The sequence below is a fragment of the Babjeviella inositovora genome, assembly GCF_001661335.1.
Source record: "Babjeviella inositovora NRRL Y-12698 unplaced genomic scaffold BABINscaffold_12, whole genome shotgun sequence".
NCBI lineage: Eukaryota > Fungi > Ascomycota > Pichiomycetes > Serinales > Babjeviella > Babjeviella inositovora.
This window is the reverse complement of record NW_017566849.1, coordinates 46,316-61,430: the sequence shown is the minus strand read 5'-3', so window position 1 is coordinate 61,430 and position 15,115 is coordinate 46,316. Positions and strand designations below refer to the sequence as shown.

The following is a 15,115-nucleotide window of genomic DNA, read 5'->3' as shown; positions in this document are numbered from 1 at the left end:
GTAGCATGGGTTGGCATCTGGGTCAGACGACGTCGCGGGAGCACTGACAACAGGGGTAACAGCCAATGCGAGAGTCGCAAGGATTGAAGCTCTCATAGCGCAATTAGATTTGGTAAGGAGCGTAGGCGTTGGGATAAATGAGTGTAAAAGCTATTGCCCCTAACGTTTAAAGGAATGTGATGTGGAAAAGTAGTATAATAGAGGTAAGGGAGCAGATCTTATATATACCAAATTCATGTACCAGTATTTCCCTGTCGCTGGACACCAAGAGATTGGCGAAGGGGTACATTTTATTATAAAACCTGAAACAACAATAGCCATATCCCCTGTCTGTCTGTGAAGGCGTTTCGTGTACGACTTAGGTACACACGTCCCCTGTTTGGGAAGGCGTCTGTGGCTGTTCACTCAATTTGGCATTCAGGCGTCCCGTAGACGCGTGAGGTGCATATTCTCCACACAAGCTTTTCGTGATCCCTACCGCGTACCCCGTGGGCGTGCCATTGTTGGAACCAGACCTATATAATACTCGTCAAATATGTATGGCCTGGTTATGACTAGTCTGGTCGCACGTATTTAACAGGTATTGTCCATTCAATAATATCCATTACGCCGCTGATCTGTATTTATAAGCGGACGTTTACTTTGTAATCCTATCTTTCGGTGTTGCAATTGTTCACGTACCGGATGCAGTTACTATTTATAAAGCAAAGTTTATAGCTAATGGCTTCAACGTTAAATAAGTGCAAAGAATTGGAAGCTTGAAACATCAAAGTGCCCGGGGAATGGTCTAGTGGACCGGTAACATCTCGAGCAGTAACTAGTGCCATATTTAGGTGAATGTAGAATAACTTACCCCTGTAAGTGAATATGTATGTGGGCATAGGTCGCGTAAACCAAGCCCTTTCCCCACGCCCCTGCTTCAATTGTCTAATTTGCAAAAAACCCTTCCTGAATCGCGAGTGTCCCCACTGTTTGTTTTGAGACGCGTTTTCTCTTTACAAGCCGCGCCGTGGCGTATACAGAAATACCACTGCCAGGAGGCACCACTGGCTGGTCAGAAAAAGATCACGATAGTCGCAGATGAGCTAGCAAAGAGTAATGGGGGTAAGCTCTCACCGTTAAGCTACTATTTTCCAAACTAATGCGGCAAAACCACCAATGTCAGATAGCCTGGCTTGCCGTATGTCTTGCTCTTATATACCAAGTCACGCTTATAGAAATCATTTGGTTAAGTCCCAGTTATCAGTAATCTGAGCTGGGTTGTCATTCGAAACAAAGGCAAGAGGGTCATGCGGAGCTCTCTTTGCGTTTGCTGCCGTCAACATGGCAAATGAGGATTAAGGCGTTCTGAAGGCGTCTGTAGTAAGTGTGTAATGGTCACGTAGTAGCGATCGATACCTTATATAATGAGGTCGATCCCTCCTTCCTTTATCCTATATAAGTTATATAGCTAACCAGTATACTCCTATAAGTAGATATTCTACCCTCGAGGTGGGAATATACCACAGTGGTGATAGGTATAGGAACTGACAGTTTTGTGAGAAGCAAGGATAAATCAGCACAATTCCGCTAACCGTACAAGTAAACCTTCTCCACTTCTGCCTTCGCCGCTAGATAAACCCTAAATATTACTCCCGAGCAGTAAAATTCAAACACATTTATCAGGTAGAACAATGTTTCCTTTCGCGGACATACTACAAATTCCATTCTTAGATTTAAGAACTGATATCAATCTAAGAGAAAATCGAAAAAAACAAGGGATAAAAATAATAAGGGTATAAAAATAAGGATATAAAAATGCTAGAGATTAAATAATCTCAGAAGCACGAGTTTTACTTCAGCGATGCGGAACAAAAAGCATTAGCCAAAAGAGCAAGGATGTTATCCTTTTACAAGAGCATCAAGGCCATACCAACGAAACCGACAATCTTGGTCAAACCGGCAGCGGTAAGAGCGTTAGCGGCACCTTCGAAGGTAGAGACAGGTGGGATCAGGGTGAAGTTGTTGGCCGGGACAACTGGGGTCACAACGGCAGGAGTCAACGGGTGGACAGTGGTGTTAGTAGTACCCTGGTTGTTCACGCTAGTAGTCAACACAGTGACACCGGTGGTAGCAGCAGGGGTATGAGGCAAAGTAACAACCACGGTAGACTGGATAACGTGAGTGAGAGTAACGTCACCAGAGGCTGGGGCGGTAGATTCGGCCGTCAATGGACAGTAGGTGGTGTAGATGGTTTCGACATTGTTGACAGTAGTGGTAACAACCGTAGCACCAGTAGTAACAGCGGTGGTAGAACAGACATTGTCAGAACAGGAAGTAATGGTAGCCACCACGGTGGATTGCTGGGCGACAGGAGAAGCAGATTGCTGGATGATAGGAGGAGCAGATTGCTGGATGATAGGAGGAGCAGATTGCTGGGCGACAGGAGAAGTAGATTGCTGGGCGACAGGGGAAGTAGATTCTCCGGTCAATGGGCAGTAGGTGGTGTATTCGGTGACAACACCTTCAACGGTGGCGGTGACAACAGTGACACCAGTGGTGACAGCGGTAGTCGCACAGGCGTTGTCAGAACAGGAGGTAATGGTGACGACGGTGGTGGACTGGTCAGTGACGGTAGTGTAGATGGCGTTAACAGAGCTGTTGCCGAACGAGAAGGTCTGTGGGAAACCAGCAGTATGCACGGTGATGGTCGTGGTAGATGTGACGACAGAGGTGACGTAAAGCTGGATGGTTTCGGTAGAGTACGACGAAATAGCGGCGGCAGTAGTGACAGCCGAGGATGCTAACGCCACGACGAGAGGTAAAATAGAAAACTTCATTGGATTGGAGATAGTTTAGTTTAGAGACTGTGAAGGAGAACTTGGTAGGTTGTTAAAAGAGTGTGAGGATATACTTGACAAATGAATGTGAAAAGAGCGTGCTATACTGATACAAAGTTGATCGAGTAGAGAATATTCACTTGTATATATCGTTGGGAGACCTATTAGATTAAGTTACGAAGAATATCTTTTTGATGTGAAAGTTTCTAGTTATAAAAGAAGAAAGAGTAGAGTACGGAGTATAGGTTGAGCAGTTTCAGAACCCCCCGACCTACGATTGGAAATTTTTTTCCCAGCGTTGAGGGCCCTCTGTGCGCGACAAGCGGTGCTGTAAGAATAAACAGATCGGCAATACACGCACCTCGCACCGCATTCGGATCCATCTCCGGTATGGATGAGTAAATTTGGTTGCAAATGTCCTAATATAGACTGTTGCCTGGGTTATTAGTCTGCTTAGTCACGCCTAGTGGCGCCAATGCATGCCCCGGCCAGTCGTATAGGTCACAATTTTCGCGCCTGCCTTCCGAAAACACGTGTGCGCCAAGAAAGCACAGCTGCAAGGCGGGATCGACACACCATGTGAACCCCGCTGCAGGTAGGGACAAGACTGAGCCCAATGCCGTACGTGCTCGGTGGACTGTGATGAGCATCCCTTTTATGCATGTATGCTGGCCCCTTACGAAACGGCAATTCGATCGACTACATCATTTGTTCTGGAGCTGGCCAAAGCGTGCTTGATTGGATTAGACATATATACAAGCTGCTGGGTGGAGCTGTCGTATACACTAAGCATGTAAACAACTGGCGCAGGCTGAAAAACTTCGTGTAAGCCTAGACCCTACCCTGCAGAAATCCTGCGTAGCTGCCTTATTTCGATGTCCGCAAATCTCAATCAGGTATCCTGATTCCTAGCCACAGCCAGTCACGTTCTATTGTTTCGATTTCGGATCCGGATTTCGGCAAAGCAGTCCTTTTGTCTGTCGTATAAGTGCAGTAAAGACATACGATATCCATGCTTTACATACCACATGATTAATATATAAATATACATATACATTCTGTGGGTATAAATATTGATAGTATGGATGTGTATCGATATTAAATATTTATTTTGGTTTGAAAGTAACATTAAACAAACATTCAAACCAAAATGAATAACTAATGAAGGGTACTATTAATATAGGTGTATTTATTTTAAGTGAAACAGAAATATAATAGTAATCCTGCTTATTACTGAATTATCTTTATATAGAACTGTAATCCTTAAGCTAGCACTGAAAATAAATTAATATATATTAAAATGTATGCGTATTTACATTCCCATTTGCTAGGATTAAGTATATCGTATAAAGAAATAAGCACCAAGGGTCCACCAAACCCAGGCCCAAATTTGATGTACAAATCGAGAAGGTCGAGAAAAAATTGCTAGCTTGCAAGAATCAGCTGGCTAAGCTAATCACTATAGACATACCTAGTCACTGACTCCATGAATTGCTAAACTAGTACTTCAATCAACTATTTTGGGGAATGTGATTTAAACGACGCGTCTGGTCGAGCACCTGTTTTTTACTCGCAAATTCAAATACAACTCGATTTTGAGTGGATCGTATCAGCTTAGTCTAGTATTATTTACAATCCCGCGGGCCTGTGTTGTAAATTGTCGACTTCAGTATGGCTTGGCAGATACGCACGCGTACAAACAATCCTGCTTACCGGCAACACGGGTCCCGATTAGGACGGATATGACCCTTTTATGGAATGTGTGCAGGTTTTAACCCTCACCCAATGATTTTCCGATCCATGTGAAATAGATCTGCTACACTAGCCAGTTGGCGTCACAATAACCACGGCAATATTCATCAGGTCATCTAGGTGTCTTTGAGGCTATCTAAGACTTCCCTTGAGCATATCGTCCCGTATATAAGGGATAACAACAATGCGCGTCTACCAAGATGTGGTAACTGGACGAACGGGCTACACTATATTTTTCATCGCGGAAAAGTATGCAAAGTGGCCCTGAATCTTTAGTTTAGAGCACTGATCGGTAGGTGCGACGATGCGATCCGTTTACTTCCGTCGATATATGATTATGTGTTTAGGCAAATTGGACGATCGAAGTCCTTATACGAGCTATGCGAGCCACTTTATTCTCGATGGATGTGTACGCGTTTAGGCAGAATGGTACAGCTGAAGGGGTAGTGATGCATGCAGATGGGCGCTAAACCTGTGAGCCTGCGTGGGTGCCAGCTCCGGGTACAAGCTCTCCGAGTACCACAGAGAAGAGCTGAGAAAAATTTCTGTTAGTCAAGTGGGAAACGTGCAGGTGGGCCATCGAAATGCAGGAGGGAGGTGTCGGGGTGGAACAGACTCAATCGCGTCCATAACTAAAAATTCAAAGGAATATACGTGCAATTGTTCTCAGGGATTTCGGATGAAATGCTTATCTGCTATTTTAGGTTAGTGCTTTTATAATAGATCCAGAGTCTATGGGTCTGGTTTTTCACGAAACACAGTCCAATACACCGGCAGGATGAATATGTTTCGACAAATGAAAAGAAAAAGAAAAAGAATCAATTTGAGTGGAATCAGTAAGAAATGTATCGTTCGTCTGTAAGGTATGTTATAACTAAACCAGGTGGACTTCTACCCAATAAACAACCAACGTTACTCTACGTACCTCACTCATCCATTATTCAGATAAAATTGTGGCTACGGAAGCTCATCCCTAAAACTGCCTCCTCCACCATTCTACGTAATGCGGGGACGCACGATTGTAAACAGTATGAAACCCACGTATCCGTGTCTACTAAGCCTACTCTTTTTATGGTAACTACCACTCCATTTTTGAATCACTTCCAATCTGACAGTCAAACGTGCAGAAATTCCCACCATATTGTTCACGCGTCTTTGCCAATACGGGAACTGTTGTTTCTATTTTGGTATGTCTGCATCGTCAAGGCAACGAAAACGTCTGAACTTCTAGGGGTTACCCGTTATGGATAGACGGTTAGTAAAAGAAAATGCCAAGAAGATATAGATATATAGAATCACTAATCTTTGTCCTAAGAGCTCAACAGGAGTTCCATGCAGAGACGACACACCCCAAAGTTACAGGCAGAGCCCACGGAAGCGTTGCTTAGCCCGCCTTAAGACATGACGGACTTGGCGACATGAAAAAACATATCATCGGCCAGAGGCCGAGGATAGACAGACCAGACGATGCAAGATATACAATAGAATCCCGGAATAGACACAGTGCTTAAGTTTTACATTGTTGATCGCGACCAATACTGGTACTTTGTAAGAACCTGCTGTTATGGAACCGGTGCAGTGCATTTTGACAAGGGTACACCAAGACATCCATGCCTTCTACGGAGCCCTTGCTCGCAGGGGGATTTCGCTAGTATACTCAAACGGATGCCAGTACTCGATGAACAATACAGATGCAGTGGCACCCGAATGCAATAGAATAATGTAGCATGGTGTACACTGCATCTAGATGTATACACACTCCAAGGCAGGTAGATCTCGCGCATAGAGTTGAAAAGGTATGAAGGGTCTCCTGACCTGCCCTTTATATATCGCTGGATTCTCTTATGTTTTAGATCACCTTGTCTCATTCACGTAAGGCAGCCTTCCAAGACATAACAGATAGTTTCCTTCCTCACCGTCCAACTACTACACACTCATTTACCCCCACCGGATCGAAACTTTTTTTATATCCTCGTATTCACTCGCTTGCTGCCTTAAAAGATCAACCATGAAGCTATTATTCCTTTCTGTAGTCGCTGTTGCGGCCCAGACGGTTATGGCCACGACGGATCCTGAATTCATCAAAACAATCTTGGATGAAACTAACGCAAAGAGAGCGTTACACGGCGTCCAGTCTCTTACTTGGAATAGTACCTTGGCTGCCTATGCCGAAACCTACGCTGTTTCAGCCTACAAATGTGACGGAATCTTGAAGCATAGCGGGGGGCCGTATGGCGAGAATCTTGCTGCGGGTTACACCACTGTCGGTGCTGTCGATGCCTGGTATGCCGAGATCAAAAACTACAACTACTCCGATCCGGGATATAGTCATGACTCGAGTCATTTCACCAATTTGGTATGGAAATCGACAGATTCTATGGGGTGCGCGTATATCGATTGTGGTGGTGCCTGGGGTAGATACATTATCTGTGAATACAACCCTCACGGTAACGTGATCGGTTACTTCAGCCAGGAAGTCTTACCGCTACTTAGTGTCCTGACCTCAAGCTTGTCCACTAGCGTCACTTCTACTTCCAGCTTTTCGAGCTCTAGTTCTTTTGCTTCAAAATCTACCTCATTCTCTTGTGACAGTGTCTGCGGGTATGCTCTGCTGTTTACTGAAGGTTCATCTATCTCTAGCGGTTTTAGTTTTATTACCAGATCCAGTGTCGTTGATGTTTCCTCTGCCGCTTCTATTCCATCTTCTTTCACTCCAGTTTTGTCTGCTCCCATCTCTTCTACCACCATTGGATCCTTTGTTCCAATATCTTTTTCTTTTGAATCATCTGCCGAGTCGTTTGATCCAGTTTCGTCTGTTCTTGGTTCTTCTGCTGTTTCCTCTACATCCCCTTCTGCTTCTGCTCGAGTATCATCTACTGTCTTTTCTAAAGCTTCGTCTGCTCCAGTTATGCCTGCTCCTTCCGCAAAAATCTCTGCCATCTCCACTCCAGCCTCTTCCGCTTCTATTACTAGGTCTTCTAAGGGTTCTTCCGCTGAATCGTATTCTCCTGTTTTACCCGCTTCTCAAATCTCTACCTCCACTCCATCTGCTTCTGTTTCTGATGCTAGGCCTTCTAGGGGTTCTTCTGCTCCCTCTGCTACAGCTTCTGTAATCAAATCTTCTGATACGGAGTTTCAGATTTCTACTCCATCCCCAACTCAACCTGAATTAACAAAAACCTTCACCTTGAAAAATAGTCCGACCGACGCCACTTACACCAGCTTCACTACTGTTGCTACTTCCACCTTCACCTCTTACTCATCCACTTACGTTTCGTACACCACAGTGTACGTCTACACCGATAACCATGAGAAGAGAGCTATCGAGACCGTTGTTCCAACAACAGCCGTAAAAGTTATCACGGGTGGTGTCTTGACCCAGATCTCTACGGTCTACATCACCACCACTCATAACGCTGCTACCAGTTCCATTTCTGCCGACTCGGCTGCTACTGACACTTTTGCCTTAACCACTGGTAATGCCTCTGGCACGGAGTCTGGTGTAGCTTCAGCTGCTATAGGACAGTCTACTACCGTCATTACTGTCACCTCTTGCACCAGAAATGCATGTGCATCCACTTTCGTTACTACCGGTGTCACTGTTATTACCACCACCGTGGATAACATTGCTTCCAAGCTCACAACTTACTGTCCATTGACTAGTGAGAGTGTTCTCTCCACCACAGTGATTACTGTCATACCTTGCTCTGATAATATCTGTGCCACTACTGCCATCACTACTGGAGTCACTGCTATTACAACCACTATCGACGATGTTGAAACTGGGCACATCACTTACTGTTCTTTTACCACTGACGCTACCTCTATCTCTCAGTCGTCAGTAGTGGGCACTACTCCTACCGGTACCCAACAGTTTATCGCTGTGGTTACTGTCACTTCTTGTTCTGCCAGTGAGTGTGTTACTTCTATCATCACCACCACTATTGATAACATCAAAACTACCTACACTACACACTGTCCTTTGATCTCGGAGGCGACCAATATCCCGGTCTCCGCGCAATCTACCACTTTGGTCACCACCACCACTTGCTCGGAAGATGTCTGTATTACGATTGCTGCCATTACCGGTGTGACTGTTTTAACAACTACCGCTTACGGTAAAGCTGTTTCGTACACCACCTACCAACCATTGACTTCTGGTGAGGTTACAACTTCTAGTCACATTGCTACCGCCATTTCCACTACTTCCACTTCGGCAGTTACCAAACCAGTTTCTCTAGTCTCTCCATCTTCAGTTCCCTTTATTTCCACTGGTGGAGTTACTTACGGTGCTTCTGCTACGGCTTCTGTCACCACCTACGAAGGCGATGCCCAATATCAGGCTATCATTGGACCAGGCAAGTTTGCATGTATTTTTGGTGCTGTTCTCTTGTTCTTGTAATTAAAAGCCCCCCTTATTCCCTGTTCGTCTCTGCGTAGCAAAGGCTGATTTTAATTAGCTTGTTTGTTGCCATAAACATTGCAATCACCTATATACCTTCTCTTGAGTAGCCTTCTTCGCTCTTTTTTCCATTCCTACACCTCCCATTCACCTACAGAGGCTGTAACCGCCATAGCCGGTCATTGTATAGAACGCCAATTAATTTGCTTGTTCTTTCGCATTTACATAGATTACAGCTTGGAATCCGATCCACGAAGGCTTTGCTACTTGTTGACCTCAACTGGTCTTCAACAGAGTTTCGATACAGGTATTTCTTATAAATCGCCACTAGAGACGTAACCATCGCACTACTTGTTTTCTTTCAAGAACGGTGAGTACAGTGCAGACAAAGCGCACATCTACAGACGCACCTTTATTGTTATGCATGCAGCTCGAGTTGGTGGTTGGCCCGTCCAAGTGGTTCAGCTACGAAGATTCTGAGAAAACACAGCAAAAAACCACAAAAATGGCAGACTGACCTGATATCCACTCCCATCCTTTATTTTACTTCCTTTCCAACGTATGACGCCTGGCCCTCTGTACGGGAGTATTATCACTCCTGAAAACTCAGACCGTGGTTATGGCTCATAACCAAACCTCTACAGGAGTTAGTAAACCCTTCTCCTAATTTCTAATAACTCAACCCCCCATAAAACTCATCCAAGGTATCGCCGTATTAATTCCCATTATATTCTACTGGCGTACTTCGTTCTTCGCCTCAAGAGCTACGGAGCTCTTACCCTAATAACATCCTGCATATATTCTCGCGATTACCTAATCAGCTTGTCAACTTTGAATTTTTCATCCAGAGTTTTTCAGGTATATAACTTGACGTTGTTTAGATAGTGCCCAAATAACCTATCCCCTCTCTACGCAATGTTCGGCACCTTATTCAGATCTCCTGCTGTGAAGCAAACTACCCAGTTGTTTGGTACCTCCGTTGCCCAAACCGGGCTTGTCGGGTTTATGGGCTTGAACTGGGTCAGGGCCATGAAGACCAAGACTTCCGTCAAAAAGTTCTGCCAGGACTGCTATATGGTCAGAAGAAAGGGTAGAGTCTTTGTCTACTGCAAGACCAACAAGAAGCACAAGCAAAGACAAGGTTAATTCCAGATCTGAGCGCGCCATCTCTGTACTCCCGGAAGGGGTATATCGGAAACAACCCAAAGAACCAAGAATTTCAGCTTCTGGTGCCATTTCTTGAAGTATGCTCGTATTCGTGGGGGTTCTCTTGACCTTTGTATACTATCCCGCACATCCCTGTATATACCAACACGATATTCTATAACGAAAGCAATGTAGAGCTCTGCTGGGCTAGGTTGGTGCATGAGCAGCGATGTGTAAAAGTAAGTAAACCGTTGGCTAACTTTTAAGGATCATAAACTTGAAACCGTACAAGTTCTGATATCATCCAATGCACCGGGTAGGCAATATTATGAGATTAAAAATTTGGCTTTGGACAGATTTGGATCTAATCCTATCGTTAAAATATTTTTCAGAGCCGTAAGGATGACACATCTATCATTTTGATAGACTGCATTCCATCACTTGGATAATTTATATTGGGAGGCTTCCGAGTGCTCTAATACACAACCAAGTTAGAAACAGGTTAAACTTATCTCATCTTTCAACCTGCAGAGCCTGACGTCCCTAGTGATACATCCTCAACCCTACCATAAGCAAACGTTTAACATAAATACAAAACATGAAGATAGTAAAATCACACTGATAGTCTTGGCACAGGGAGACAGTCATCCCAATACAACAAGGAAATAGAGAGTGTAGCAACGATTCTCTCTTATATTCTTGTCATTGGAGCATCTTAGACATTGACTTTCGGTCTAGTACACTTTATCGCTATACTTCCCAAACTGCTGCTCCCACAATAACAACTTGCGAGTCAACCTATCCATAACACCAAACGTCTCTCGGTAATTATCCTCAAACTTCTCCACTGTGCGCCTGACCTCCTCCTTTCCCTGGTCGCCATCGGCTTCGGACTCCTCTACAAGCTTAGCAAGCGACGCCTTGTCGTTTGTTTCACTCGCCAACTCCACCTGTGTGCGCCCGATAAATTCAAGAATTGCCGAAACACGCTTGCGCATCTCGGTGAGGCTTGTCTTCGGCGGCGGCAAGCGCGGCTTAGACGGTTTATCTGCGTCACCGAGGGGTGCGGCCTTGGGCGCGACCTTCGGCACCGACTTTGCCCGCGACCGCTTGCGCGCCTTTGCTGACTCGTCCGAGTTGGCCGTGTCATCCGGGGTTGTGAGGCTGGTGTCGTTTGTATGGGTAGTCTCAACAGGAGCGGCGACGTTGCTGGCAGCGGACGACGGCGCCAGAGGAGGCTGCATTTCCGCCTTCACCTCTTCCTTCACCTCTTCCTTCACCTCGTCCTTCACCTCGTCCGGGCTTCTGCGTGGTCTTTTGTGAGACGACAAAAGTTTGGCCGTGGGGACCGGCTTTTCGTCTTCCACAGGTCTCTTGGGCGCAGCTAACCTAGCGCTTTCTTCAAGCGCTTTCTTCAAGTCTTGCTCATACTCTTTGTCCATGGCTCTAGTGCGCTCGGCACGCTTCAAATCCTTTTGCTTCTGGTGGGCCTCCTTTTCCTCCTCTCTGCGTTTCGGCTTGCGCTTGTCTCTGCGCTCGCGCGTCGCGTCGTAAAGCGACGAATTTCTATCGCCTCGGAACACCAATGTGTGCATATCTGGGCGACATGTTTCACACCAGTACTTTTCCGGAACTGCCGCCTCACTCTTAAGGCCCACGCAGTAGCCGTGTTGCCACACAGAGCACAGCTCGCACTGGATGAACAAGCCGGACATTTCGTCGTTAAAGGACGGATCTTCCCGCTGGTGTGGAGGCTGGAGCTCGTCATGGCCACACACGCACCGCGTGACCTCTGAGTCTTCGTCGTAGCCCGCTTCGTCGTCGTCAGGCACCTCGTGTGTGTCGGGAGCCTCGAAGTCTTCGCTGTAGTTGGATCGTGATCTGGCAGAGCGGCGGGAGGACATTTAAACGTATATAGAGGGGTTGGATGCGGATTAAATGTGTATAGGGGGGTTGGATATGGATTAAATGCCTATAGAGGGGCTAGCTGTGGATGTTCAAGTCTTGGTTGGGTTGTGATGTGAAGAGCCGGCGGGGTTGCCTTATGGTTTTTGCTCCCACCTGCACAGATTAATTGGGCCGGGTAAGCAAAAGTGCAGGATAAACAAGATTACGGTACGTGCATTGTCACGTGATGAAACATTATACAGGGATAGCACGGATATCAAATGGTTGTTAAAGGGTGTTACAAGACGCTGCCAGGACTCACCTGTAATAGCTCCTATCTTATCGGACGATTATTCACACTTCACGCAGACAACACTTGTCTGTATGTTTCTGTCTAATTAACCTTGTTGAGACCATCGTTGATGCATCTTCCTACTTAATCACAATAGACCCTGCACTCTTGCCTGATATAGCTTCCCAGTAGTCATTAAATTCATCGAAGGTAGATATTTTGCTATAGCTAAACTTCGTTTCTCTCCTGCGATCAGCTTTAAGCCCAGGTCTACAGTACACCAAATCTAGAAGATATATTGCATCTCTGCCATTTCTTCGTGCATATATATGAATACAAGTAATATTCTCATTCCAAGGCGATGTTAAGCACAGTCAACACCCGCCTTACAGGCCGGATCTACACCGCCTCAAACACGGCAACCATGACCAACGGAATAAACAAGTTATCATTCACATCCGAGATACCCTCCATAACCCCAGTCAACACACAAGCCCAGAGGATCTGCTCGTCAGCCACAGAGGCCCAGAGCTGGTGACCGTCTACACCCTGCGCAAGCGCATCCACAAGCTGTTCCCAGTTGTGGGTCTTGATGTACTTCAACGCGAGGAAACAGACGATGGTAGAGGCCATGAAGCCAACCACAGAACCGCTCAACGTCTTTTTGTTGTGTGGGCCGGCCCATTGCATGCCCCCTAACACCTTGCCGCAGCAGGAAGCCATGGCATCACCAAGACCGACGGAAACAATGCCCGCGTATGCGAGCAACGGGTTCTGGGTGGCCCCGTACCGGGAGTCGTGGATGTAGAAAGGCAAGGTGGCGCCAAAAATGAGAAACAAGTAAGAGATAACCAAGGGCCCGGCGTTGTCCCTGTCATCCTGGAATGGCTTGAACTGGGCAAACAAGAGCTTTCCAAGGGGGGAAAACTGGGTTACCCGCAAGGTTTCAGCCAAAATAAGACCCACAGCCACAAGCGATAACGCAATCTTTACAAACTGGTTCTTGGCTGCCACAGCTGTCTCGTCAAGCGCGGCGTTCTGCAAAAAGAGGAGCGCATCGGGAAGGAGTACGATGGAGAGCAAGACAAAGTGCCAGACCTTGCGCTTGGTGTTCAACAGCGCACTGAGCGAGAAATTTGCGAGCGCCGTCGTGGCGAGCATGACGGCCCAGAGGGTACAGCATTGGAGGTTAAACGGAGACTCGGTGACGTAGTGGTAGAGCCAGACACCTGGTTTGCCAATAAGCGGAGCCGTCTGTGTCTCCACCGCGATGTAGAAAGCAACGGGGAAGACGGCAGCGATAAGAAGGGCATAGAAAGACTTGGCGGAATTGAGAGATGGCTTATATAAGAACTGGTAGAACGGCTGGACAGCCGTGAGTGAAAACAAAAGGCTAAACACACACGCCTGGAGGACAAAGAATTCCAAACTGGTCGAGCTCCGTTCGAGCACCAACACCAAGAGCTGCACCAACACGTGCTTTTCAGTCTGGGTGAGCGAGGTTCTGCCGGATGACACCTCCTTCTTTTCGCTGTCGACAACGATTTCGGTGGAAAGGTAGTCCAAGAAATACTTCAAGGTGAGGTACTTGGCAACCACCATTAAATAGACTGGAATGACCTGCAAGCCGACAATCTGTTGGATGAACAAGACGGCTGAGCCGATTTTGATCATGAACGAGGATTGTATAGCGAGACGGTCGTCAAGCGCAAGGTAGTTGAGGGACAAGGTGCTGAAAAACAAGTAAGGAGATTCTGGCAGGTACAAGAACATCAAGGCAACCAAGTTAGGCACAAACATGCCGTATACCATCGCGTTGAAGGAGGGGAATCCATCAGTGCCAAATTTGCGCACGGTCGCGGCGATGCTCAAAAGGATTCCAATGTAGTTGACCACAATGACAAAGAGCACGTTGGAAGCGTCGAGCGTGGTAATAAGGGTGTATGGGAAGCGGGTTGTCTCGTACTTGAGGTAGTACGTGTGGCAGACAAAGTAGAGTATAAGGAGCTGCATAAAACGGTCGTAGGTAAAGGTGGTTTCGAGAAAGACCTTGAGCGTGGCGATGAACTCCGTGGCGAAGTTGGGCTCGGAGCTTTCAAAAAAAGTCGTCAAGTCTGAAGCGGCAGTAGCATCAACAACAGCCGGGGAGGCATCAGCGACAGCTGACTTCGAACCTTTCACAAAGCTTTTTGACAGGGTACTCTTCATAGCAAGTGTGAATAGTGAAGAAGAAGGTCTATTGTGGTCGATGATAAAGTGGAAAATCCTGTGTCTTATCTGCAGACCCAGATCGCCGTATACGGCTGCAAATAAAGGAAGCCGGGAAGAGGTTTCACCCGAAGAGTATTTTTTTCAAGGAATTTTCTCATAAAAGTTGATTAAGAATGACATAATTGGTCATTTGGTGACCGAGAGCGAAACTTGACGGTTTAGGATCGCATTACTGTTATTTATGTCTTGTAGAGCGAGTCGAGGTGCGACACACTAAAGCGATTGCACGTGATGAATTTTGCCTACCTTTGCTACGATAATTTGCTTATACCTTGGCGCCACATCACGTTACATGGAGATTTTTAGTTTATAAAGCTGTTGGATAATTCACGATTCCCATAAATATAATACAATAACCCGGAATCCCGATTAAAACTATTAACCATTGTTTAGGTTTAGTAAAAAAAATTGCATCAATTGGAATCGGGCATGTAACCGGACTATCGGTCCAGATAACGCACGGAGAGGTGTTTGGAGTTGATCCCTATTTTATATGGCTACATAGTCTGCCATCTTTGCAATGTGGAATACCACTTCACTCGACTT

At 46.1% G+C, this 15,115-nt stretch overlaps 6 protein-coding genes across 6 annotated transcripts; 2 read left to right on the top strand and 4 right to left on the bottom strand.

The window, feature by feature from the left end:
* Positions 1 to 1,721: 1,721 nt before the first annotated feature.
* On the bottom strand, positions 1,722 to 3,007 carry BABINDRAFT_163005 (uncharacterized protein). Its single transcript, XM_019129664.1, has one exon. The coding sequence runs from the start codon at positions 2,817 to 2,819 to the stop codon at positions 1,890 to 1,892; it is 930 nt and encodes a 309-aa protein (XP_018983285.1). The 5' UTR covers positions 2,820 to 3,007; the 3' UTR covers positions 1,722 to 1,889.
* Positions 3,008 to 5,912: 2,905 nt separating this feature from the next.
* Positions 5,913 to 6,234, bottom strand: BABINDRAFT_90598 (uncharacterized protein). The gene has a single exon (XM_019132907.1). It carries the CDS (start codon positions 6,177 to 6,179, stop codon positions 6,003 to 6,005), a length of 177 nt encoding a protein of 58 aa, XP_018983284.1. The 5' UTR covers positions 6,180 to 6,234; the 3' UTR covers positions 5,913 to 6,002.
* Positions 6,235 to 6,627: 393 nt separating this feature from the next.
* On the top strand, positions 6,628 to 7,065 carry BABINDRAFT_40487 (CAP domain-containing protein; the record flags this gene model as incomplete). The annotated part of the gene is made up of 1 exon (XM_019131978.1): positions 6,628 to 7,065. A coding segment is annotated over one exon (438 nt), but the record flags the coding sequence as incomplete, so codon positions are not given.
* Positions 7,066 to 9,571: 2,506 nt separating this feature from the next.
* Positions 9,572 to 10,311, top strand: BABINDRAFT_163004 (mitochondrial 54S ribosomal protein bL36m). Its single transcript, XM_019129663.1, has one exon. It carries the CDS (start codon positions 9,889 to 9,891, stop codon positions 10,117 to 10,119), a length of 231 nt encoding a protein of 76 aa, XP_018983282.1. The 5' UTR covers positions 9,572 to 9,888; the 3' UTR covers positions 10,120 to 10,311.
* A 220-nt stretch (positions 10,312 to 10,531) lies between these two features.
* BABINDRAFT_90579 (uncharacterized protein) lies at positions 10,532 to 12,142 on the bottom strand. The gene has a single exon (XM_019132906.1). The coding sequence runs from the start codon at positions 12,021 to 12,023 to the stop codon at positions 10,854 to 10,856; it is 1,170 nt and encodes a 389-aa protein (XP_018983281.1). The 5' UTR covers positions 12,024 to 12,142; the 3' UTR covers positions 10,532 to 10,853.
* A 459-nt stretch (positions 12,143 to 12,601) lies between these two features.
* Positions 12,602 to 14,531, bottom strand: BABINDRAFT_163002 (dolichol kinase). Its single transcript, XM_019129662.1, has one exon. It carries the CDS (start codon positions 14,504 to 14,506, stop codon positions 12,698 to 12,700), a length of 1,809 nt encoding a protein of 602 aa, XP_018983280.1. The 5' UTR covers positions 14,507 to 14,531; the 3' UTR covers positions 12,602 to 12,697.
* Between the last annotated feature and the right edge of the window lie 584 nt (positions 14,532 to 15,115).

What these genes read in the sequence shown, in the direction of transcription:
- BABINDRAFT_163005 (XM_019129664.1), bottom strand. Translation starts at nt 2,819, where the DNA reads ATGAAGTTTTCTATTTTACCTCTCGTCGTGGCGTTAGCATCCTCGGCT.
- BABINDRAFT_90598 (XM_019132907.1), bottom strand. Translation starts at nt 6,179, where the DNA reads ATGTCTTGGTGTACCCTTGTCAAAATGCACTGCACCGGTTCCATAACA.
- BABINDRAFT_163004 (XM_019129663.1), top strand. Translation starts at nt 9,889, where the DNA reads ATGTTCGGCACCTTATTCAGATCTCCTGCTGTGAAGCAAACTACCCAG.
- BABINDRAFT_90579 (XM_019132906.1), bottom strand. Translation starts at nt 12,023, where the DNA reads ATGTCCTCCCGCCGCTCTGCCAGATCACGATCCAACTACAGCGAAGAC.
- BABINDRAFT_163002 (XM_019129662.1), bottom strand. Translation starts at nt 14,506, where the DNA reads ATGAAGAGTACCCTGTCAAAAAGCTTTGTGAAAGGTTCGAAGTCAGCT.